Source organism: Hesperophylax consimilis, chromosome 12 (genome assembly GCF_061612785.1).
Source record: "Hesperophylax consimilis isolate HC1 chromosome 12, BYU_Hcon_1.0, whole genome shotgun sequence".
NCBI lineage: Eukaryota > Metazoa > Arthropoda > Insecta > Trichoptera > Limnephilidae > Hesperophylax > Hesperophylax consimilis.
The window spans coordinates 25,717,734-25,743,345 of NC_142847.1; the positions used below are offsets into that span (position 1 = coordinate 25,717,734).

A 25,612-nucleotide genomic window follows, 5' to 3' on the forward strand; every position below is an offset into this window, starting at 1 on the left:
CTCCATCACCATGCATTTTGTGTCCATAACTACAAATAATTCCTCCATCACCGTGCATTTTGTGTCCATAACTACAAATAATTCCTCCATTAAAGTGCATTTTGTGTCCATAACTACAAATAATTCCTCCATTAAAGTGCATTTTGTGTACATAACTACAAATAATTCCTCCATCACTATTCATATTACGATTTTCAAACAAGAAAGGATTCTCTACATTTTACGCCCTTGTATGTAGAACTTAATGTATAGTTTTCTCACTGAATTCCACTTTCCTCTGACACCATGACATGAAGAGGACGCACATTCTATTATTATTAAACTAAAAAGAAGTCATTTTACCAAAACTCATTGTTTATTACATTTTTAGTACATCATACAACAATAGTCATCCCGATACATTATGACGTACATAGGTCACATCCTATGAACAGGTGTTCTAATGATAATGTACTCAAAGTACTTAGGAAACTCCCCGGTTAGACCATACTTGCAGAGCTCCTAAATAAATAACAACACTTCTACAGATCGACACACTTCACTTTGCAAATGTTGGAGTCGCCACTGTAGATATTGGGGATGCCAGTGAAAAAATTAAACATAATCACAAACAATTATAATTTAACTGTTTAAATTAGGACCTAATAGTTCTGCAACACATCAAAAATCATGAAATTTGAAATATTGTGTAAAATTGGAAAATATTTGAAAGTGAATTCTTACATAAAGAACTAGGTACCTTTTAAATAATAATAGACATTATAATGACAACATAATATTGTAATTTAAAAACAGATGAGGCCAAAAATTACAATGTGCGGGTCAGAAGCCTCGATAATACATACATGACTTTCCAAGTGTTATAAAACATTAAAATGCATAAATTTATTAATTTCACATATCAGTTTGAATATTAAAGTTAATTAAAATAAGGGACCAATCATACATTACATTAAAATCATTAACTTTTCTCGTGGGTAGTTAATTATTTGCCGCAAATTTTATGCTCACGGCAAACTGCTCATTTCCAAAACTGTTCCATGAATATTTGCCAAAACCTTAAGAAAAATGCTTTATGCGTCACTTTTCATAAGTTTTCCGATTAGCACCATTTAAAAATTCATATTTGGACTAGACGAGTTTAACCTTTTAAATGCCAGTAGGTAGAAGTGTAGCTGTGCACAGCAGGCCAAGAATGCGAGTTAACTCGCTCTTGGCACAGAAGCGGTTAAAGAGTTCAATTCAGAAGAGTATACAGAAGATCTATGATAATCCATTTTAACATCTTTACTAATCTTCACTTCACTTCCTTCACTTCCTCTACAAATATTAAGTATTTTCACAAATAAGAGAAAATTTTGTATTAAATAGATAATAGATCAACGATTATGAAAATTTGTTAACAAAACAGACCACCAGTAAAACAAAGTCAAAGTATTGGAACAGCTTGACGTGGTCAACTTTCCAGGCGGCAACAGGAGGAACTTACTAATGAACCAACAAACTATGTATGTATTTACAAAACCACAGATTTTATTTATTCCCAAAATCTACACTAGCGACACATTCAACTGAATTGTGAACTGTTTACAAGTAACACAAGTAAACTACTAGTTTTCCACCATGAACAAAGTCAACGTTATATGTGTTTCGGGATAGAATGTACCCACTGGGTGAGATATCTCCAGTTGTATCAAATAAACAACTAGACACAATACAAGAACTGTTTTACGCAGTCAATATCATCATATGTGTATATTAAGCACAGAAGGGGTACATAATAATACATACTTTGTATAATAAAATGTATACACATTTAAGTAAAACAGAGATACGGAAAATAGATTTTTCATTAGGCCATTTGAAACAAATTACTATTTTCATAGACAAAAAAGTTGTTACCCCTCAGTACATATAAGGTATGCATCTATAATTATATACAAATTTAAAAGATATTCCAAGGTAATGCAAGTGGTTACAATATAATAGTGAATAGAGATTATCTTTGATAAAATGAATGAACAAATAACAGAAAAAGTATCAGTTTAAATAGACATTAAAAACAATTTCCAAAAATGGTGGCATTATGGCAATTTGTCAAAATACAGTAGAACCTCGTTAATTCGAAATCCAGCGGACATCAAAAATCAAATTTCGAATTAACGAATTCCCACGTAATTCGAAATTTTATGAAAAAATAAATACGCCGAAAATCGATTTTCTCGGCCGCCTCTTCAAATCCGGGTGGTATTTTAGTTGTAAATTCGTATTAATACCAATTATTTCTTTATTTTCGCGGTCGATTACCGTAGCGGCCGGCCCTGTAAATTCAGATATTCGCAATAAATTCGTAAAAATGCTATATATTTACGCGTAAATCGAGATTTTGCTGCCGATTTCGGTCGCGGCCTACCCTTTAAATTGAGATATTCGTAAAAATACGATATATTTCCGCGTAAATCGAGATTTCGCGGTAATTTTCCGTCGCGGCCGGCCCTTTATTTCAAATATCTGAATTTGAATTCGTAAAAATACGATATATTTCCGCTTACGATTTATTATATACGAGGATTCGCGGCCGTATTCCGTCGCGGCCGGCTCTTCAAATTCAGATATTCGAAATAAATTCATAAAAATGCTATATATTTACGCGTAAATCGAGATTTCGCTGCCGATTTCGGTCGCGGCCTACCCTTTAAATTGAGATATTAAGTTCAGATATTTGAAGTAAATTCGTAAAAATATGTCATATTTCGGCATGGATCGAAATTTTTCGGCCGATTTCCGTCGCGCCGTATTTTTTCAACGCAGATATTCGAAGTAAAGTTAGTAAAAATACGATATATTTCCGCGTAAATCGAGATTTCGCGGTAATTTTCTGTCGCGGCCGGCCCTTTATTTCAAATATCTGAATTTGAATTCGTAAAAATACGATATATTTCCGCGTAAAACGAGTATTCGCGGCCGTATTCCGTCGCGGCCGGCTTTTCAAATTCAGATATTCGAAATAAATTCGTAAAAATATGATATATTTCCGCGTAAATCGAATTTTGTCGGCAGTTTTTCGTCGCGGGCGGCCTTTTAAGTTCAGATATTTGAAGTAAATTCGTAAAAATATGTCATATTTCGGCATGGATCGAAATTTTTCGGCCGATTTCCGTCGCGCCGTATTTTTTCAACGCGGATATTCGAAGTAAAGTTAGTAAAAATACGATATATTTACGCGTAAATCTAAATTACGCGGCCGAGTTTCGTCGCGGCCGACCCTTTAAATGCAGATATTTGGCGTAATCTCGTAAAACTACGACATATATCCGCGTAAAATGTATTTTCTCGGCCCTTTAAACTCAGATATTCGAAATAAATTTGAAAAAATACGACATTCCAGTGTAAATCGATTCAGATTTACAAAATAATAATACTAATTAGGACGATGTATAACCACGTAAAAATACATTTTTCGGCGTTTTACCGCCACGGCTGACTTTTAGATTCAGATTTACGAAATATTATGATTTATTTTCGCAAAAATCAAATTTTTTCGAATTACACGAACAAATTTTCGTGCGCGGACAAAAATAAATTTCGAATTACGAATTAACGAATTTCGAATTAAAAAAAAATTTGTATGAAAAAATTTTTCAGCGGAAATTTTTTTTGCGAAAATTTCGAATTACGCGTTTTTTCGAATTATCGGGGTTCGAATTAACGGGGTTCTACTGTACTAACATTTATTTTTTGCATTCTTTCTTTCATCACAACATGGCAGCACTCGTCTGCAATTCGTGTTTTGATCTACAATAAATACACAAATATATACGGCAAATTGTACCAACATTTTTTTGACACTTTCTTTTAGAACGATTTTCTTTCAAGGGCTATTGAAAATAGGATTAGACCGCATTCGATATGCACACGTTCTAAAGCCTCTCCGTGTGTCAGTGAAAAGTATTAAATATCAATACATAATTAAGAAAACTACCCACTTAGAACCAGATTTTTCAAGTCAATATCCAAATTTAAAAATACCTACCCCTACACGCTTAGTACGGCAGAATACTAGAGATAAAAACTTAATAAAGCCAATTAATCAATCTATCATCCCTAGAGCACAAAAATTACACATCAAAGTTTATTTTATTCAAATAGGAATGTATAAGCAATACATATATATTTCTTTTAATTCAAAATTGGCACACGTCTACAGAATGGCATTGGACTGGCTTATTCACATTTAGTTCCCTAAAATAATACATGTTGATCAGAGAATGTACATGACATGCTTGTACAATGCACAGGAAATATTTCAATCATAATCAGTATTTACATTCACTATTTATAAAGTTGTAGGCAACACAAGACTAGCAGATAGGAATAGATTGCTAGATAGACAATGCAGTGAAAGAATACAAATAATATTGATTAATCAGAAACTGTTTGGATAAACTGTTGATTTCCGTAGCAAGTTAATTGAATTTTCGTACGTATATATAAATATTAATTTCAACAAATTTAAAAAAGAATACAAATAAAAATATAAATCTAATTACGCAGAAACCTTATGAAAAAACAAAATGAGGCGCATAGGCATAAGTGACAGATTCAAGCAATTAACCCCATTGCAGGCACATTTCGACACATTGCAAGTGTTTTGTTAAAACTTCACATATATGTGACATGCGCAAACAGGGATAGCCGCCGACGAATCGTCATTATGCGACAGCCACGTACATATGGTTAAAAAAAGAAAAATATTTTAATTGATTAACTATTTACGATAGCTCGCTGAAACAATTTTTAAATTGCATAACATAGCTAGTGACTACAATGTCTACAAATTGTATTACTTTGTGTGATTTATTTTCGTACAAAAATTTTCGCCAAAAAATGTAATTTGTACTTTAGGGTATGTTTTGAAACATGGTAAACACGGTTTTTACGATCCCATATTTAATTAATTTTGTAATTTAATTTGCATGTCACCATGGCCTTTTTTATTTCTAGTACACCTCAACTAATGTACATAAATAGTTTCCTAATGAGAGAGATAATAGAGAAACAAAAAATAAAATAAGTAACTTCAGTGGTTCTCAGAGAAGGTGAAGATTTAAATGAAATATTATGTAGTTGTATTCAATAGTCAAGAGCCCACTCATTCTCTTGCATGAAGGAGTCCACCACTTCCTTCATTGTGAAGTTGGGTATTAATTGGTCCGATGTCAACTTCACTCGGGTAACGGGATCAAAATGGCCGACTCTCTGGAAATATAGAAAAAGAAAAAATATTTATCTCATTTATTTAAATATCAACTGTAATCTATCGTCAACGCCAAACTATCACCACGTATGTTAGACCGTAAGTCATCCTGTAACACCACCCGGCGGAGGAAATAAACATACATTGATTTTTTTCAATTCACGGTGTAGAAGTTCAACTCGTAATCTACGTACAAGCAGGAAACTGATGAATCTACATGGCATTTAGAGTCGATTTTGTAGTATCATTTTTTTACTGTCATTTTTAAATTGAGTCTGAAGTTTGAATTTTTTAGGTCAAATTTGAAAAGAATCAGTCACTAGAGGGTTAATATCAGCCGTTTAGTGCTACGTATACATACGCGAGCCGAACGGCCGAACTGAACCTCAATGACACGAAACACCGCTTGCAGTTGCTTTGTTCCTTTCCCGTAATTCGTGGCTCGGTTCGCGTTTCGGTACGCAAATGTATACGTACCATAATGCCTTTAGATGCGTCTCCAAAAGTTTTTTAATCCTCTATTTGATGAAAAATATGGATATAAAGTTTTAAAAAAAAAAAATTATTCTCAGAATTAAAAAAAGAAGATTTTTTGGGCTCTCTGTGTTCGCTGTTATGTAGATTCAAAGGCAAGAGGAAAATAAAATTTGTTTTATCACTTTTCATGACTTTTACATCACTTTTTAAAGGTGTGTTGAATTGTCATTGTGTTGAGTTATCCAGTTACCAACTGCACCAAAAATTATCAAATTGGCGGAGCCAAGTTATTCTGTGTGTAATGTTGATGAAATTCTTGTGCGTGCATTTTAATTTTCGCTATGGCCCATCTCCTTTGTTTCTATAATTGATGGTACAAATAATAATAGTTCTCACCTGTAGATGCTCCTCTATATCTTTCCGTTCATAAGTGATCCCGCTGGGAGTGATGACGGGCTCGCTTAATATCTCAAAGCTAATCTTCCCGCACAGGTAATCTGGGACTTCGCGTTTCTGTAAATCATTCAATTTGTAATGTTTAGGTTGGGTTGTTTGAGCACCTGTCGTGTTAATTTAATTGAAAATTAGCGCCATTTTCCATTTTTTTACACATCTCATTAGTCCACGTTAACCACTAATTCTTAGTCTGTTTGAGCATTCAAACAGTCCTCCATGACCGTTACGCTTGACAGCCGATTAAAATTCTTAGTCTGTTTGAGCATTCAAACAGTCCTCCATGACCGTTACGCTTGACAGCCGATTAAAATTCTTAGTCTGTTTGAGCATTCAAACAGTCCTCCATGACCGTTACGCTTGACAGCCGATTAAAATTCTTAGTCTGTTTGAGCATTCAAACAGTCCTCCATGACCGTTACGCTTGACAGCCGATTAAAATTCTTAGTCTGTTTGAGCATTCAAACAGTCCTCCATGACCGTTACGCTTGACAGCCGATTAAAATTCTTAGTCTGTTTGAGCATTCAAACAGTCCTCCATGACCGTTACGCTTGACAGCCGATTAAAATTCTTAGTCTGTTTGAGCATTCAAACAGTCCTCCATGACCGTTACGCTTGACAGCCGATTAAAATTCAATTAAAAGCTGAAACGGGCCAGGTATCAGCGATTAATGGAGAAAATTCAGAAGTGAAAACTAACAAAATGGCACTAATTGTCAATCAAATATGACAGGGGTTAAAATATCCCAATATTACTCTGTAAAGCAGAAATCTGCTGAAGCAGCATAACTTTCGAAAGTAGAGCTCTTCCCATGAAATTTGCACAGCTATTTCTGCCAGCAATATCAAAATTAATTTTCAAGCATAATGGTCATGCTTTTAAAATTGTTGGCTGATCACAACTTGATAAAAAGCTGAAACGATTGACAAGTTTGAAAAACCCCAACCTCAGTACCTTAATTTTAAATACTCTAAAAGTTGATACATATCATGTAATGCTGATTTGTATGACATAAAACACTTACTCTTCTCCTGTCGTCAATTTTAGCAAACAGGTTGTTTAGTTCGCTTGCGTAGTTATTCTGAAATTGAAAAGAAGAGTGTTACGATTTTAAGTTGAGATCTTTTAAATGGATATTGTAAAACTTCTAAAAATTAAACTGAAATCAAAAAATGTAACAATGGGGACTTTGGGATGAGCCTGGGAGATGAATGAATGTTGGGAGATATAAACATTGGTGGCTGGTCGATGCGGAGGCAAACACTGCATCCTCGGGTGTACCAAACTGGAGGAAGACAGCAGGAGACCAGAAGGAATGGAAGTGTTTCTTAGAAACAGAAAGCCAGACCTCTCTAAGGTTTGTATACCAGGGTGGCCACAAAAAACGGATTTCAAAATTCCCTGATAATTCCAGGTTTTCCAGGGCAGTTTCTATATTTTTCCCTGATATGTTTTATTTGGTATAAGGACATATCGTTCAAAATTTTATTTTTGAAACACGATTTTCATCTACGCTAGAAAATTAGAACAGATACATAAATAAAGGGAATTCCGTCATCTAAAGCATTTATTATTTCTTTGCACCACAATGATCTATTCAAAACAAAATACACTTATTACAAATTTATGATATTTCGCCTGAAGACAATTTGTGTACAAAGAAAAGACCAGACAAAAATAGACAAATAAACAAAATTAAGTACAGTAGAACCCCGATAATTCGAAAAAACGCGTAATTCGAAATTTTCGCCAAAAAAATTTCCGCTGAAAAATTTTTTCATACAAAATTTTTTTAATTCGAAATTCGAAATTTATTTTTGTCCGCGCACGAAAATTTGTTCGTGAAATTCGAAAAAATTTGATTATTGCGAAAATAAATCATAATATTTCGTAAATCTGAATCTAAAAGTCAGCCGTGGCGGTAAAATGCCGAAAAATGTATTTTTACGTGGTTATACATCGTCCTAATTAGTATTATTATTTTGTAAATCTGAATCGATTTACACTGGAATGTTGTATTTTTTCAAATTTATTTCGAATATCCGAGTTTGAAGGGCCGAGAAAATACGTTTTACGCGGATATATGTCGTATTTTTACGAGTTTACACCAAATATCTGTATTTAAAGGGTCGGCCACGACGAAACTCGGCCGCAAAATTTCGATTTACGCGTAAATGTATCGTATATTTACGAATTTATTTCGAATATTTGAATTTAAATGGCCTTCTGCTACGGAAATCGGCCGCGAAATCACGATTTACGCGTAAATATATTGTATTTTTACGAATTTATTTCAAATATCTGAATTTTAAAGGGCCCGCCGCGACGGAAATCGGACGCGAAATTTCAATTTACGCGGAAATATATCGTATTTTTACGAATATCCGAGTTACAAAATACGGCGCGACGGAAATCGGCCGAAAAATTTCGATTCATGCCGAAATATGACATATTTTTACGAATTTACTTCAAATATCTGAACTTAAAAGGCCGTCCGCGACGAAAAACTGCCAATGAAATTCGATTTACGCGGAAATATTTCATATTTTTACGAATTTACATCAAATATCTTAATTTAAAGAGTCGGCCGCGACGGAAATCAGCCGTGCATTCTCGATTTACACGGAAATATATCGTATTCGACGGAAATCGGCCGCGCATTCTCGATTTACACGGAAATATATCGTATTCGACGGAAATCGGCCGCGCATTCTCGATTTACACGGAAATATATCGTATTTTTGCGAATTTTTTTCGAATCTGAATTTTAAGAGCCGGCTGCGACGGAATACGGCTGCGAATTCACGTTTAACGCGGAAATATATCGTATTTTTACGAATTTAAATTCAGATATTTGAAATAATGAGCCGGCTGCGACGGAAAATTACCGCGAAATCTCGATTTACGCGGAAATATAGCGTATTTTTACGAATATCTCAATTTAAAGGGTAGGCCGCGACCGAAATCGGCAGCGAAATCTCGATTTACGCGTAAATATATAGCATTTTTATGAATTTATTGCGAATATCTGAATTTAAAGGGCCCGCCGCTACGGTAATCGGCCGCGAAAATAAAGAAATAATTGGTATTAATACGAATTTACAGCTAAAATACCACCCGGATTTGAAGAGGCGGCCGAGAAAATCGATTTTCGGCGTTTTTTTTTTTTTTTTTTCATAAAAATTTGAATTACGTGGGAATTCGTTAATTCGAAATTTGATTTTTGATGTCCCGTAGATTTCGAATTTACGAGGTTCTACTGTATTGACGCTTTGTAAAAATGTTGATAATGATGATCTTTAAATTTTATTACGACCGTACTGGGTGTCCGACCCTTTTGACACTTTGTTGTAACTTTGCTAGCTTTTTCTTTACAGATTTCGCACCTACATAGTATAGGGGAAAAACCAAGGCGGGTGGTTTACGACATGATTGTGTTGCAAGAGCTATTTACGAAAATAATAATAAAAAAAACACCTACTTATCTAGTTTGTCTTTGTCGGCATATCATTTGTTACACACGCCGCAAGTAAAAGTAATAAAACACAACTTTGGGACTTCACAAATCGTAAATAACGAATTTCGTTTTATTTTTGGAATTCCCTGATATTTTAAGAATATTTTAAAATTCCCTGACATTTCCCTGATAATTCCCGGTTCGGTAAAATTCCCTGATAATTCCCGGTTTTCCAGGTCTGTGGCCACCCTGTATACTAATGGTGATGATGAATGTAAGAATAAAAAGGTACTTAAATGTGTAAATTCAGTTGAAACTACATAAATATTATGGATTATTATCACTGGAGAGATAAGTCTGTAGAAATGTGTTGTGTCTCTTTTACAAGAAGTAGGATTAATTTTTCCTTACTTCAGATAAAATTAATGGATAATCTTTTCCAAACATCAAAATTCTTTATTGAACTGAAAATCAATTTCATCGGCATGGCCTGGGAGTCAAAAGATCTCGTGTCAAATTGGTATAGATTATGCTTCCATGATTTTTGATTCAGTCTTAAGCTCTAAATCACGGAGCCATTGAATGCGGAAGAAACAAAATAACTCACCGACTGCTCGTGGGACTATGGCATCCCCAATTGGGGTATGTTGTGAGGCTGGAGGGGAGGGAAGAAAGGAGATGGAAAAGAGAAATGTTGGGAAGTAGATTCCTGACTATAGAGATCAGGAGGTCTAACACAGTCAGTTAGCAACATTCCCTAGCACGGTCAACGATTAATAAGAAATTCTGACAAAGAAAGCCCGCCAAATCTCCTTGGCTGTCAGTTAAATTTGGGTGACTGTTGATAAACGCAACTTTTTTAATAATGTTGTTCTTTATGCAAAATTACTGGTTTATTAATAAACGGAGGCATATTAACGAAGCTCGTAGGATTGAAATACGTTATTTATGCAATCAATTAATACCATTTGAACTTGGAGAGACGAAATTTGTTTGAAACGACATTATTATTTTGTGTATCTCGTATTATGGCTAAAGATCTCATTGACCAATTAATTCAGTCGTGAATAAAAACCTCATTAACTAATTAAGTCACTTTTTAATGCCAAAAAGTAAATACTGAATGCTAATGCATATTTAGGTTGGTATTTCAATTCAAAATTCCCAATATTAATATTTTTAGGTAAACGTATGAGGTTTGATGATTTGGAATGTCAAATTACTTTCGTGTTGTCAGTATATATCAATAACTTTACAATATCGGATCGATAGGTGGAACTACCTACGAATTTGTAGCGATTTAGCTAGCACGGTCGAACTATTGATACGCCAACTGATATCGGTAATGTAAATCGATATACGCTGGCAATACTGGCAGCTGGCAAATGAATTAATGTCAGACGGCTATGTAAAATTAAAAAAATACTAGTAAATTGACAATGTTGAATTTAAATAATAACTTCAAATTCACCTCCATTCATTATAACCATCGACCAATAAAGTCTAGACAGGGCGAGTAGATGTTAAAAATGACACCGAAACCAAAATTATTGGTTCCAAAAATTAGGTTACGAAAACGTTTATCAAAAATAAAGTGCATTATTTCGCAAACAAAATATCACAAGAAGCATTGCTTATTATATTTTGTTGGTCTGCAAGGACCAAATTTGTCTGCCAAGATTATGCTTTCAAAGCGAAGCGACGGAATCAGATGGGGAGTTTGGTTATAAAATTACTCATAGGTGGGACGAATTATTCGACAGAATTTGTAAGACACGCCATATCTAGAGTTGATATATCGATGATTATAACCTCATCATTTTACATAACGAACGACATTATTGTACATATTGAAAGCTTATCAGACACCTTGAAGGCCTCGCAGGAGCTTTTGTCTACCTACGGTCGGAATCATATTTTGAGCGTACTCGCAAACATCGCAAACTAACCATAGATGATGGATTTTGTCAATATCCTATTGACATAGGGCTTTATGGATTGGTATAAAATCATCAGTAGTTACGCCTATCGATCCGACATTGTAAAGTTATCGATTTCACTGTGCTAGACCCCCTGGTCACCAAACACAGCTAAAGCCATTTCAAGCGAAATGGCTTTAGCTGTGTTTGGTTCCGATTCTGAATAGTGGTCTATCACCAGGGCGATACTGAGAGTATCTACCACTCTGATTGATTGTTTGGCAGTCTATCCTCTATTCTCATGTCTAAGCAAGGTGATTTGTGTATGCATAATATGAATACTTACGGCTTCTTGTTCAATTTCAAGACTTTTGTTATGGAGGTCATCTTTATTTGCATTATGGTGGTCCACTCTCAGTGCACTCAATCTTCTTTCAGTGTCTTCATTAATTAATCTGGAATTAAATAAAACAATCTTATAACTTACTGTTATAACAACAACAACAAAATGGAAAATCAAATAAGCATATTAGCATGCATTATGTAAAGGAGATTCCTGAGTATGAAAAATTTCAGTAAACAAAATATTAAGGAATAAGTATAAGGAATAAGGTGGCCGAGTTGACATCGCGTTTGGGTCCCACCCAGACGTAGTGTGTTCAATTCCTCGGCTGGCTAAGTCCTCCATCACAATAAAAGCAACATTTTCAGCTTACTGTGGTGGTAGTAGGAGATTTTCAAATATTGTCAGGTTATTCGTAACCCGGGAATGTTTGTCTTTCTTTTTAAAAAAAAATAAAAAGTTGAGTTGGCAGCGCATTGGGTTCCCAGCCAGAAGTCGTGAGTTCAATTCCTCGGCTGGTTGAGCCTTCCATCACAACACAAGCAACATTTCCACCTAGTGTGCAAGTAGGAAATTTTCAAAAATTGTCAGGTAATTTGTAACCGTGTAATGTTTGTCTTTCTTTTTAAAAGAATTAAAGATGGGGATGACACAGTTAAATGTTTAATCTTTTTACCTAAGCTGTTCAATAGGCATAGGTATTATTAATATTAAAAGACCTACATCATCTCATGATGTTCAGGTTGGGTATTTAACCCCTAGGAGCTGGAGCCCTCTGCATTTGCAGTGTTGAAGAATCGTACCCACGCACGGTTCGAAGCACTGCAATTGCAGTGTCAACCTTATATGTACATTCATTTTGATTTGGATATAACCTTTAGTGGGTTAGGTAAAGACAAAAATAAACATGTCACTTTATCTACACGTTGGCTTTAACAAAAATGTATCTTTATTTATTGAGGATTCTTGCCGGCCCCTGCAGTTTAAACTCCCATCACATTGTGTTGTCACAAATCAAATTTGTTGACAAATGAACAGCCCCCGTTAGCCATCTATTCTTAGCCCTGTCAGCAATTCTTCAATTTTAAGTTGAGTTGATCAGCAGCTGATATTAATGCGTACAGCATTAAAAAGAATTGCCAATAAAATCAAAATGTCACTCATTGCTGATTTCATGACAAAGTCATTACATATTAGTTAGTTACTTCGTCAATTAACAACCATTAAAGCTTATAGCATCTATAAACGGCCCAGGTGTACTGAAGCCAACGAGTCAAAAAGCTCAGCTGTCCTACAATCCTTCTATTAAGTCAAGCCTATTATTCAACCCTTTCCCACATGTTTTTTTTAAAAACCTAGATAAACTACTGGGCAAACAACTCATATACATAACTCAATATCATATTATGCATGAATTTTTTCCACAATGTGCTTAGTAAAAATGTGGAATTCGGAGCACCAAATATTATCATTGTAGAAATACAGTATCAAGTAGAATAATATCAGAGATTACTTCAGAAGGCTTACAGATGGCATTTAAATGCTAATTCTTGTAATGTTTTGACCTTTCCGGCACTTTTAACAGCTGGTCAACATTCAATAACATTTTTTTTTCTTAGCTATTATGGCTTCTCTGCATCAGCACGTTTCAAATATGTCATTCCATATTTATTGGACTTCCAAATAAATATACATACATCTGATATTTCGTAATTGAAATCTTAAATGATTCAGATAAAATAAATATACATACATCAGATATTTCGTAATTAAAATATTAAATGATTCAGATAATACATCAGATATTTCTTAATTGAAATTATAATGATTGAGATAAAATAAAACAATAAACTTGTCGAATTCCGCTGCATGCAAAGCTCAAAAAGCAACACTTGGTTAGAAATATCTAATGGAGACAACTATTTAAGTCGGGAATTTGAGTAAACATGCACAAAATATGTTTTTGGGGTTTAGTTTGGGTTATTTTAATAATTTATGCTTATTTCCTAAACTTCTTTGAGAAAAAATGGAATTTTAATGCATCTTTTACCATCTCCCACAACATAAATAGTTGTTTCTTGTAGTAATTAAGTGGAAACCAAGTGCTATTTATTTCATTTAATGAGTATTAAGCGTGCAGCGGAATTCAACAAGTTTATCAATAAAACAAACAACCAATTTGCACAACTAACATTGTTCATTGGGACAACCGATATAGCCATCAAAAAGATGAACAAAAAAAAGTTATTCAATTAACCATGTCCACTATCCCATAAGCATTAGAAATGCAGCGAAAAGGTTAATAACTACATATACAATTGCATGATTCTAATATCCAATTATTACACCTATTTGAAATATTGTGGATTAATCTACACTAGTTAGGACCATACATCAAACATATTAAAGAAACAAACAATAATTTCATTGAACAATCTAGGTTCATTCAAGTTCATACTGCTTCAAAAAAAAAATGATAAGATGATTACCGTCGAAAAAATAAATCACAATACTGAGTGAGAGTTTGCTCCATAAGCACAATCATTGAGAAAAGACCAAATTACAATGTCAAAGTAAGCAATGAATTTACAAAAACAACAGTTATATTCCCTTGTTCGCAGAGTTCAGTGAAGTGAAACCCACAGAAGATAATCATACTGGAAAGTTTCAAACAGATAAAGGAAAAGTCAATCTTTAATCTATGGATTTTTATAGGAAATCTTACTTATTGAGGTATGCTTGCAATTCTATTTCTTGTGCTATCCGTTTTTCCTCTTGAATGTTCCACCTCTTCTTCCGGGCGATTCTCAGTTGGGCCGCAATGTCATCTCCGAAGTTTAGTTTCTGTTCTTTGGCCAGGTCATTGGCTGTAATTAAATGAAAACTCAATCGTTATAATGTCAAAAACATACTTTGCTGTACTAGTAGATGAGAGAAACGCAAATTAATATCAACAATTTGCAAACAGTTTTACCAGTCGACATGTCAAATATAATAAACAAAAACAAAAGAAGTTCATTTGAGTTGTTAGCATTCTCAATTCAAAACTAGAAGATAAAGGAACCCCTGTCCATTTTTTTTAAATATTTTATCATGACCTTCTAACAAACGCCAGTATATATTTTTTATTTATCATTATGGTTAGTTTTAGGGCGATGCACTACGTCGTGTAATATTTTGAATCGAACCGCTATCAATAACACACCTTACGTAGATGGCGATAAGGCTTAAATTCCCGCTTCACACCATCCAACTGTTTTGATTTATGCAAGAAAAAAACATGGCCAAAAAGTGCCTTTTATTTTATTTTGTGGATGTTCAGGCACAAATATTTAAATGTTTTTCGATCATTTTATAAAAAACTTAATTTGCCACATTATACAATAAAATCATAACCGAAAATGGGTTCGTAAGTAGGAGATTTTGAACTTTAAAACAGTTTTCATAGGCCTATATATTATTTTTTTCTGGGCTTATAAAAAGACTTATCTAAAAAATACTCGATTATTTCAAAGGCCAGGATGTATTCTACTCGCAGTACTTAATTAAAGCATCTGAAACATTTCTAGGCGACCAAATTTTCAAACCAAAAACACATGATTTTAAATTACTACGTAATGCATCGCCTCAATACATAAAATAATTTTCAAAGTTTCGAAATCTCACCAGATCTGTAGTTGTCTGTTTGACATCACCAGTCACAAAAAGCATATGTTTTATTTCAACAGGCTCTGCTCTTTGTATGGTGGCTTTAAGAGTCCAGACATTTTGTATTAAGTTTAGCCGCTTTTAATATTGAAGAATACTAAAGTAAAACGTCCACATCTCATCACCTTCAGCACTTTCAACACTTTTGTTCAGTTTACAATGTTTTCTGTGTATTTCAAATGCGCTACATGTACATTTTTTTTTTTTTTAATTCCTTTATTTTTCCCAATTTTTAGATTAATTACATACAATATTATATAAATCAATACGAATAATGGGAACCCACTAAGGCGCAGCCTGTGTGTGAGTAATATATTTAAGTTATTATATTATTGTACCTAGAAATAAACAAATTGTGGGCATATAAAACAAAAACAAGATTACATTTTGTCTAAGCGGTTTGTATAAAAAGTGTTTACAATAGTGTATAGTGAACTTATAAGTGTTTAGTGTAATATATGGTGAATATTTTATGAGAAACATAAATTGATACAAATTAAATAAAAAAAAATTTCAACTGCTGTATCGAAAAGCCATAATTTTAACTCTTTTAAATATTGAGGAAGTTTAGTAATCACTTCAATATTTTTCGGTAAAAGATTGAAAGTACGAGGTCCAATGAAACTGCAGTGTGTTTGCATTTGTTTTGTGTTAGTTTGGAAGGAATAAAATACATTATTATTTCTAATGTTGGTTCTGTTTTCATTTATTTCGAATTTATTTTTGTTTTTAAAGATGTATTTCATAGTTTGCAAAATAAATAGTTTACGGAGACAGAATAGTTTAGATTCTTTGTATAACTCATCTGTTGAAAATGTTCTTTTCCGATTATACATAACTTTGATGATATAATTTTGAGTTATTTGTAATGGTTTTATATGTGTATGAAGCGCACCGCCCCATCCTATTATTCCGTATATGAGTGAAGAAAAATAAATAATTTTCAATTTTTCAACATTGAGCACTTCTTTTAGTCTGTAAAAAGTGTATGTAAGATATCTTAATTTACAGACGGTATTATTAATTTGTGACTGCCAATTTAATTTTGTATCAATAATAATATCTAAATATTTGATCCTTTCATCTTATTTTTTAACTTTCTGTAAAAACAAATACTGTTTTAGAAACTAGATAAAATTATCTTTCCGGTGTATGAATTTAAAATAAACATTACTATTTCAAAATAAGAATGTTTCATTAATGGCATCCAGTATATATTTTTGAGGCAAACTGGAAAGAATTATTATTCCTCTTTCTAATGTCAAAAAAATTACGTACTTCCACATGATAGAAAAAAATATGGACGCCCGGTTGTATACGACCCTTTAGCGTTTTAACGCTTATGCATAAAAATTCAGCCTCTTTTAGTGCTCGCGAAACTCGAAGTGTAGTCAACCGATATGGCCGAAAATTTAAAAGTTGGTTCTTATTAGTGTCACGAGTGTTTAGAGAGTGAGATTTGAATGGTAGAAGTCGGGGACACCCGAGGAAAACTTAATCTTTACACAGGAATGAGAATACGGAGTCGAATTAAAGTCGATGCAGTCGAAAGAACCGCTATTTCATGACGAATGAGTGGATTACCAACAAAAAATGTGTGCACAATTTATTTGAATTAAGAAACGCTATTTCATGACGAATGAGTGGATTACCAACAAAAAATGTGTGCACAATTTATTTAAATTAAGAACCGCTATTTCATGACGAATGAGTGGATTACCAACAAAAAATGTGTGCACAATTTATTTAAATTAAGAACCGCTATTTCATGACGAATGAGTGGATTACCAACAAAAAATGTGTGCACAATTTATTTAAATTAAGAACCGCTATTTCATGACGAATGAGTGGATTACCAACCAAAAATGTGTGCACAATTTATTTAAATTAAGAACCGCTATTTCATGACGAATGAGTGGATTACCAACCAAAAATGTGTGCACAATTTATTTAAATTAAGAACCGCTATTTCATGACGAATGAGTGGATTACCAACAAAAAATGTTTGCACAATTTATTTAAATTAAGAACCGCTATTTCATGACGAATGAGTGGATTACCAACAAAAAATGTGTGCACAATTTATTTAAATTAAGAACCGCTATTTCATGACGAATGAGTGGATTACCAACAAAAAATGTGTGCACAATTTATTTAAATTAAGAACCGCTATTTCATGACGAATGAGTGGATTACCAACCAAAAATGTGTGCACAATTTATTTAAATTAAGAACCGCTATTTCATGACGAATGAGTGGATTACCAACCAAAAATGTGTGCACAATTTATTTAAATTAAGAACCGCTATTTCATGACGAATGAGTGGATTACCAACAAAAAATGTGTGCACAATTTATTTAAATTAAGAACCGCTATTTCATGACGAATGAGTGGATTACCAACAAAAAATGTGTGCACAATTTATTTGAATTAAGAAACGCTATTTCATGACGAATGAGTGGATTACCAACAAAAAATGTGTGCACAATTTATTTAAATTAAGAACCGCTATTTCATGACGAATGAGTGGATTACCAACAAAAAATGTGTGCACAATTTATTTAAATTAAGAACCGCTATTTCATGACGAATGAGTGGATTACCAACAAAAAATGTGTGCACAATTTATTTAAATTAAGAACCGCTATTTCATGACGAATGAGTGGATTACCAACCAAAAATGTGTGCACAATTTATTTAAATTAAGAACCGCTATTTCATGACGAATGAGTGGATTACCAACCAAAAATGTGTGCACAATTTATTTAAATTAAGAACCGCTATTTCATGACGAATGAGTGGATTACCAACAAAAAATGTGTGCACAATTTATTTAAATTAAGAACCGCTATTTCATGACGAATGAGTGGATTACCAACAAAAAATGTGTGCACAATTTATTTAAAATAAGAACCGCTATTTCATGACGAATGAGTGGATTACCAACAAAATATGTGTGCACAATTTATTTAAAATAAGAACCGCTATTTCATGACGAATGAGTGGATTACCAACAAAATATGTGTGCACAATTTATTTAAATTAAGCACCGCTATTTCATGACGAATGAGTGGATTACCAACAAAAAATGTGTGCACAATTTATTTAAATTAAGAACCGCTATTTCATGACGAATGAGTGGATTACCAACCAAAAATGTGTGCACAATTTATTTAAATTAAGAACCGCTATTTCATGACGAATGAGTGGATTACCAACCAAAAATGTGTGCACAATTTATTTAAATTAAGAACCGCTATTTCATGACGAATGAGTGGATTACCAACCAAAAATGTGTGCACAATTTATTTAAATTAAGAACCGCTATTTCATGACGAATGAGTGGATTACCAACAAAAAATGTGTGCACAATTTATTTAAATTAAGAACCGCTATTTCATGACGAATGAGTGGATTACCAACAAAAAATGTGTGCACAATTTATTTAAATTAAGAACCGCTATTTCATGACGAATGAGTGGATTACCAACAAAAAATGTGTGCACAATTTATTTAAATTAAGAACCGCTATTTCATGACGAATGAGTGGATTACCAACCAAAAATGTGTGCACAATTTATTTAAATTAAGAACCGCTATTTCATGACGAATGAGTGGATTACCAACAAAAAATGTGTGCACAATTTATTTAAATTAAGAACCGCTATTTCATGACGGATGAGTGGATTACCAACCAAAAATGTGTGCACAATTTATTTAAATTAAGAACCGCTATTTCATGACGAATGAGTGGATTACCAACCAAAAATGTGTGCACAATTTATTTAAATTAAGAACCGCTATTTCATGACGAATGAGTGGATTACCAACCAAAAATGTGTGCACAATTTATTTAAATTAAGAACCGCTATTTCATGACGAATGAGTGGATTACCAAAAAAAATGTGTGCACAATTTATTTAAATTAAGAACCGCTATTTCATGACGAATGAGTGGATTACCAAAAAAAATGTGTGCACAATTTATTTAAATTAAGAACCGCTATTTCATGACGAATGAGTGGATTACCAACCAAAAATATGTGCACAATTTATTTAAATTAAGAACCGCTATTTCATGACGAATGAGTGGATTACCAACAAAAAATGTGTGCACAATTTATTTAAATTAAGAACCGCTATTTCATGACGAATGAGTGGATTACCAACAAAAAATGTGTGCACAATTTATTTAAATTAAGAACCGCTATTTCATGACGAATGAGTGGATTACCAACAAAATATGTGTGCACAATTTATTTAAATTAAGAACCGCTATTTCATGACGAATGAGTGGATTACCAACAAAAAATGTGTGCACAATTTATTTAAATTAAGAACCGCTATTTCATGACGAATGAGTGGATTACCAACAAAAACTTCAAATGGGACTAAGTCAAGGTTCGCTCATAAAGGCACTTTTCGGTAAAAAAAAGCATCAGGCCGCTTGCAAGCTCGTGACGTAGCTCCAAGTCCAGTTGGAGTCCGAAAGGAACAATCTCTTTCACTTTTCATTAGGTAGGATATAATATTATTTTTTGGTAAATCGAAGATAATTTCTACATACTTATGTTTGTACATTCCGAATTAAAATCAATAAAATGTTGTTTTCAAACAATAACAATGTGGTATACAGCAGTGAATGCTATAAAAAGTCGGGGATGCCCGAGGAAGACTTAACGGATTGATATACAAAGTCAATATATAATGTAGTTATTTTAATAGTAACAATTTGGTATACAGTAGTGAATGATATAAGAAGTCAGGGACACTCGAGGAAGACAGGGCACGATCAAGTGAAACAAAGATGTGTGGTAAAATTAGGAGTATGTGATGAACTAAGAAAGGGGTGTAAGAAGAATGTATGACGTGGAAGTGAATGATAGAAGACGTCGGGGACGCCCGAGGAGGACATGGCAAGATAAAGTGAACAAACTTTTTCAATTCTTAAGAATAATATTATTTCCATCTTAAAAGCACCTCCACCCGGTTTTAAGTTACACTAGTATTCATAACCTCAAAACTTTACTCCAAACCATTCATAACCCTGAATAACACCAGACACAAGTCAACTATTAAATATTGTTTTGGTACATCTTTCCACGCACTTATGTATGCCTGTACATACCACTACATACTTTGAATATATCAGCATTACACATGAATTTGAACCATTCATCAAATTTCAAAGTTGATTTTCAAGTTTTGTGAAGGTTCTATCCAAATTATGTTACTATTTCAGTTTTGTGAAGCAACTGGTTAGTAATGATATAATAATAGAACATGAACAGAATGTTCACAGCACTTGAAAATCAACTTTGAAATTTGATGAATTGTTCAAATTCTATGAAACAACCCGTCCTTAAAATCACAGTGAATTTGGCAGCCACCTCTGGTCTGGAGCCTCAAAATAATTGAAAAAACCCTTGAATTTGTTCAGAAACGGGCAGTCCGTTTGATAGATTTCCCTGTCTTAACAAACGGATTGCAAAGATTAGTGCACAGGCGTCAGGTGAGAATGCTGTCCTTGTTCTATTAGTGCGCGCCTAACTTTTTTATATTTTATACTTGGTTGACATTATTTATCTCAGGAGAACGGGTCATTTCTACGACTCGTTCTTGCGTTCAACAGTTTGGCTGCGGAAAGATTTTCGTGTTTCCTCCCTCCTACAACATATGTTTCTTACAGCATCCCCAAATATGACGCAAGCCCTGAGGGAAATTATTATGTGGAGTTAATATTATATAAAAACTTGCATCTATCGATGTTCAAATTTGGCTTATTTCGGTATGGGGAGGGGATGGAAATGGGAAAGAGGAAGGTGGGGAAGTGCCTGGATATTGCGGCTAAAGCCATTTCAAGCTACGTTTCAATTCCGAATGGTGGTCTTTCATGTCTTTCACCAAGGCGATACTGAGAGTATTTACCACCATGTGCGACTCTTTGTATGAATAAGATTACTCTTAACACTATCCCTGTCATATCCTTGTGATGATAGTTTGCCAAATGATATATGTACAAGGTACTAATAACTTCGATTCTACATCATCAAAACAGAAGTAACACACTTCAAATACTCCCCCTTTATTGTAAACATAACTTTTAATATAATAATAATAAGTGTAATATTATCAACGTATTATAAATAAATCATTTGCAAATGCATTCAGAGTCGCTTGACGCCACTTGAATTGCAGTAAATTCAAATCTCCCAGTGGAAAATGGACTTCAAGCTACGTAGACTGACAACATGAGAAGACCTGCCGGCTTCAGAGAGGTGAGGGCTACCAAGAATAGATGAGCTGAATTTGAAGAAGGTCTATTTCTAAAAAAGATTGTGCTTCTGCTTGCTGTGTGAGCAATGAAAACCCAACCATTGTGTTCAATTATTCATTCATTGATCAGTAACTGAGTGGACATTTTCTACTCAGTTGCTGACCAATGAATTATTCATTCATTGATCAGTAACAAAGTCAGTGGACAAAGCAACATTTTCTACTCAGTTGCTGATCAATGAATTATACATTCATTCATTGATCAAAAACTGAGTGGACAAAGCAACATTTTCCACTCAGTTACTGATCAATGAATTATTCATTCGTTGATCAGTAACTGAGTGGACAAAGCAACAATTTCCGCTGATAATTATGGTACTTTTTAAAATATTGTCAAGTTATTCATAACCCGCGAATGTTTATCTTTGTTTTTAAAAGAAAAATATTATGAATTTAACACTGCATATTTCAACCAGGGAAATATTTTCAAAACCCTTTTACATTTATTGAAGAAAGCATTTCCTCACCTCTGTGAAGGTGTTTAATAGCTTCATCAAAGCTCTCCATCTCAATCAGGCCTAGTCCGAGGAAGAAGTGCGCTTTGACGTGTGTGGCCTCTATGTCCAGGGCTCGTCGACAGTCTTGGCAAGATGAATCCCATCTTTTCATCTTCAGATGGCATAATGCGCGATTCGTAAAATATGTGGCAATGGAAGGATTCTTTATCTGTAAATAAATTACAATTATTGTCACAGATAATCTAGTGAATAGCAGAGCGCTCATCAAATAGTTATTGTAATAATACATATTGAACTGCGTTAGAGATGATTTCTCTTTAACTCTTGGTGTAACGCATTGCAAAATAATGTCTTTTTTAAATCGTACTGTCTTACCAGATATTATTTTTATACATTTATTAAAATCGTATACAATCTACCATAAAATTAGTTTCCCTCAAGTAGCTCAGATAAATGATTTTTTTTATTGTGCCTATCGGCAATGGCAGCCAACAAGAGGTTAGTGATTCTTATAAAGGTATGCATAATATGCTCAATGTCATTTAACAAACTAGGTGAACATCCACCAGTCAAACACCAGTCAGACAAGAACCAGCACACTTGTACCACATGATATGCACTGTCCCTTACTGTTCAACGCTATGGGAAGGAGGCGGTGCATATCACGTGGTACAAGCGTGCTGGCATTAGGTTCTTATTAATGGTGACAAGTGAAAGAAAAAAAAATTATTGAAAGTCACCGGAGACAAAACACCATTCACATGTTTTACTCCAAATAAGCACAGGAATCATCTGTTGAAAAATGGACTTCAGTACTTTGCAATGTTTTCCGTGTATTTTAAATGCGCTATATTCATCTTATTTTTTAAATTTCTTTAAAAACAAATACTGTTTTAGAAACTACATAAAATTATCTTTCCGGTGTAAACATTTAAAAAACATTACTTTTTCTAAATAATAAAATTTGAATATCAAACGTGAAAAACGTTGTCAAAAACGCTATCCACATTTTTGCTTATTTTTTTACTCAAAATTAAGAGAATTCAATATTTCGAAAACACATTAGTTTTGTTTGGGGAATTTGTAAGAAAACTTTAACCTCACTTTTATCTCGTTCATATAAGAAAAAATAAGAAATAATTTTTAAAGTTAAAACGATTGTTACGATAGCAGCGATGCGAAATGTAAATTATTCATTTGGGTTATTTTTAGGATTTTATTAATGGAATTCAATATAAATATTTGAGGCAAACTAGAAAGAATTATTATTTTTCTTTCTAACGTCAAACAAATTACGTATTTCCGCATGATAGAAAAAAGGATAAATATACTTTTATAAAATATGGACACCCAGTCATATATGACCATAAAACGCTGGACGAATTAACAGACGTTAAAGTCTGTCGGGTAAGTCCAGATACACACTGTACTTAGTAAAAACGTAATTAATGTTAAACTCATGCATCAACCCAATCTATAAACAATATTTAACTTGTTGTAGGTTTCCTGTTTAACCGCATTTTGTACGCTTTAAGAGATAACATATTTTACTGATAAGGCATTTCAGTGATTAAATAACTCAGAAATTTTTTCAAGGATGCACATACCAAAGAAAGGATTAGATCCAGATGCTTGATTGGGACAATATGTTTGGGCCCCAATTAAGTTGAATCGACTAACTGGACATTTCATTTACAAAGGGTAAATACTACTTTAGAAGCATTCCTGTTCATCAGTGATTCCCAAGCGCCCCTCGGGATGCCGGCGAGAGACGTGTTATGACGCCAGTATTGAAGGCCAGTAAATGGGTGGCGAGAATAGGAATGAATTTTTTAAATAAGGCTAAACCGGTTTGCTGCCCACCTTTTCTGATTACGAACATTTGGGTTAAGTTCATTGACGTCCTAAAAAATTTGTGGCAGCGAACCCGTGAAGGTATTTTGATAAATATACAGAAAAAATAGGGACACGGCAAATCCGCACTTTTAATTTTTTTTAAAACCACTGTGTATCAGTTATTTGACAATAAGATGTATTTCAGTTTCCGAAAATTTAAAAAAATACAAAAAGTTATAACGAAAAATAGCAATAAGCATTCACCATTCACGGCTTTTTGTTGTTTTGTGAAAAAAAATGTATCAAATACGTTTATGTTATAGTTTTCCCCAAATAAAATATATATTTACGTAAGAACAGTGTTTTAACATGATTTACATTACAAAAACAAGTGTCGTAGTTTTACGCATATTAGCAATCAAAGATAAAGCTTTATTTCAATTGTATTACTAGTTTTGTAAATAATAATAAATTCCATGTATTTAGTACTCACTATAGCTTTCGTATAACAATTGAGAGCTTCTTCGTATTTTCTCAAACTAAACAATCTATTTCCTTGCTCCTTCAACTCTTTGTCGGAAAGGTTGACTGTCGAATACATGTGCTTACTCATATTGAATATGCTATTTTAATGCACGGACGGGAAGAGAAACTCTTTCAAAGGATTTAAGAACCAAACACGAAGGAATAACAAAAGTCAAAACATAATAATGTTATTGTAAAAATTTTGCCCACGGTAACAAGCAGCGAGAAGCTAATAAGATAAGATAGCGCAGCCGCAGCCCTCAGATTATACCCATAGATATATGACTTGGCGCAGCCACACAAATTTGACGTTTCCGATTTCGGGTCATTTGTTCTACTTCTACCATAGAAAAAGTGACAGAAAAAATCTTTGTCTATGGATCTGTGCCCGCGAATTTCGAAGTAGCGTGATAAAATAATAATCGCGTGGTATTCGAATACCTACAAATTTGAAAAATATTAATTCCGTTGTTAAAATAATACCCAGCCACATAATTTCAATTTTATGAATCATAGGAAATATTTCTAAATAATTTATTTAATACATTAAAAGAATGTACTAATATCTAAATAATGAAATTATCATTCGATTACATATCACATTATTTTATTTTTCTACGACGTTTTCGAATTTGTAATACATAGTTTTGTATCAAACGTAAATTACCAATCATTTACAAAAACAACCCAATAAGTCAAAATTAATTACTGTCGGATTGCTGTAATAACAATATGAAAATCAAATAAGCAGTTTCTTTCAAATTCAAAAAATATATATAATTTTGAAAGTAGAGTTATTGCTTATTAGAAAATCAATGAAGATGTAAGTAATAAGCTGACA

General features: G+C 33.4%; 1 protein-coding gene across 1 annotated transcript; it reads right to left on the minus strand.

Annotated features, from left to right (window-relative positions):
• Positions 1-347: 347 nt before the first annotated feature.
• On the minus strand, positions 348-25,018 carry STUB1 (STIP1 homology and U-box containing protein 1). Its single transcript, XM_089638263.1, has 7 exons — positions 24,740-25,018; positions 22,420-22,618; positions 14,634-14,775; positions 11,912-12,020; positions 7,214-7,270; positions 6,131-6,247; positions 348-5,259 (listed from the first exon to the last, which is right to left on the minus strand). The coding sequence occupies exons 1-7, from the start codon at positions 24,857-24,859 to the stop codon at positions 5,134-5,136; spliced, it is 870 nt and encodes a 289-aa protein (XP_089494389.1). The 5' UTR covers positions 24,860-25,018; the 3' UTR covers positions 348-5,133.
• Between the last annotated feature and the right edge of the window lie 594 nt (positions 25,019-25,612).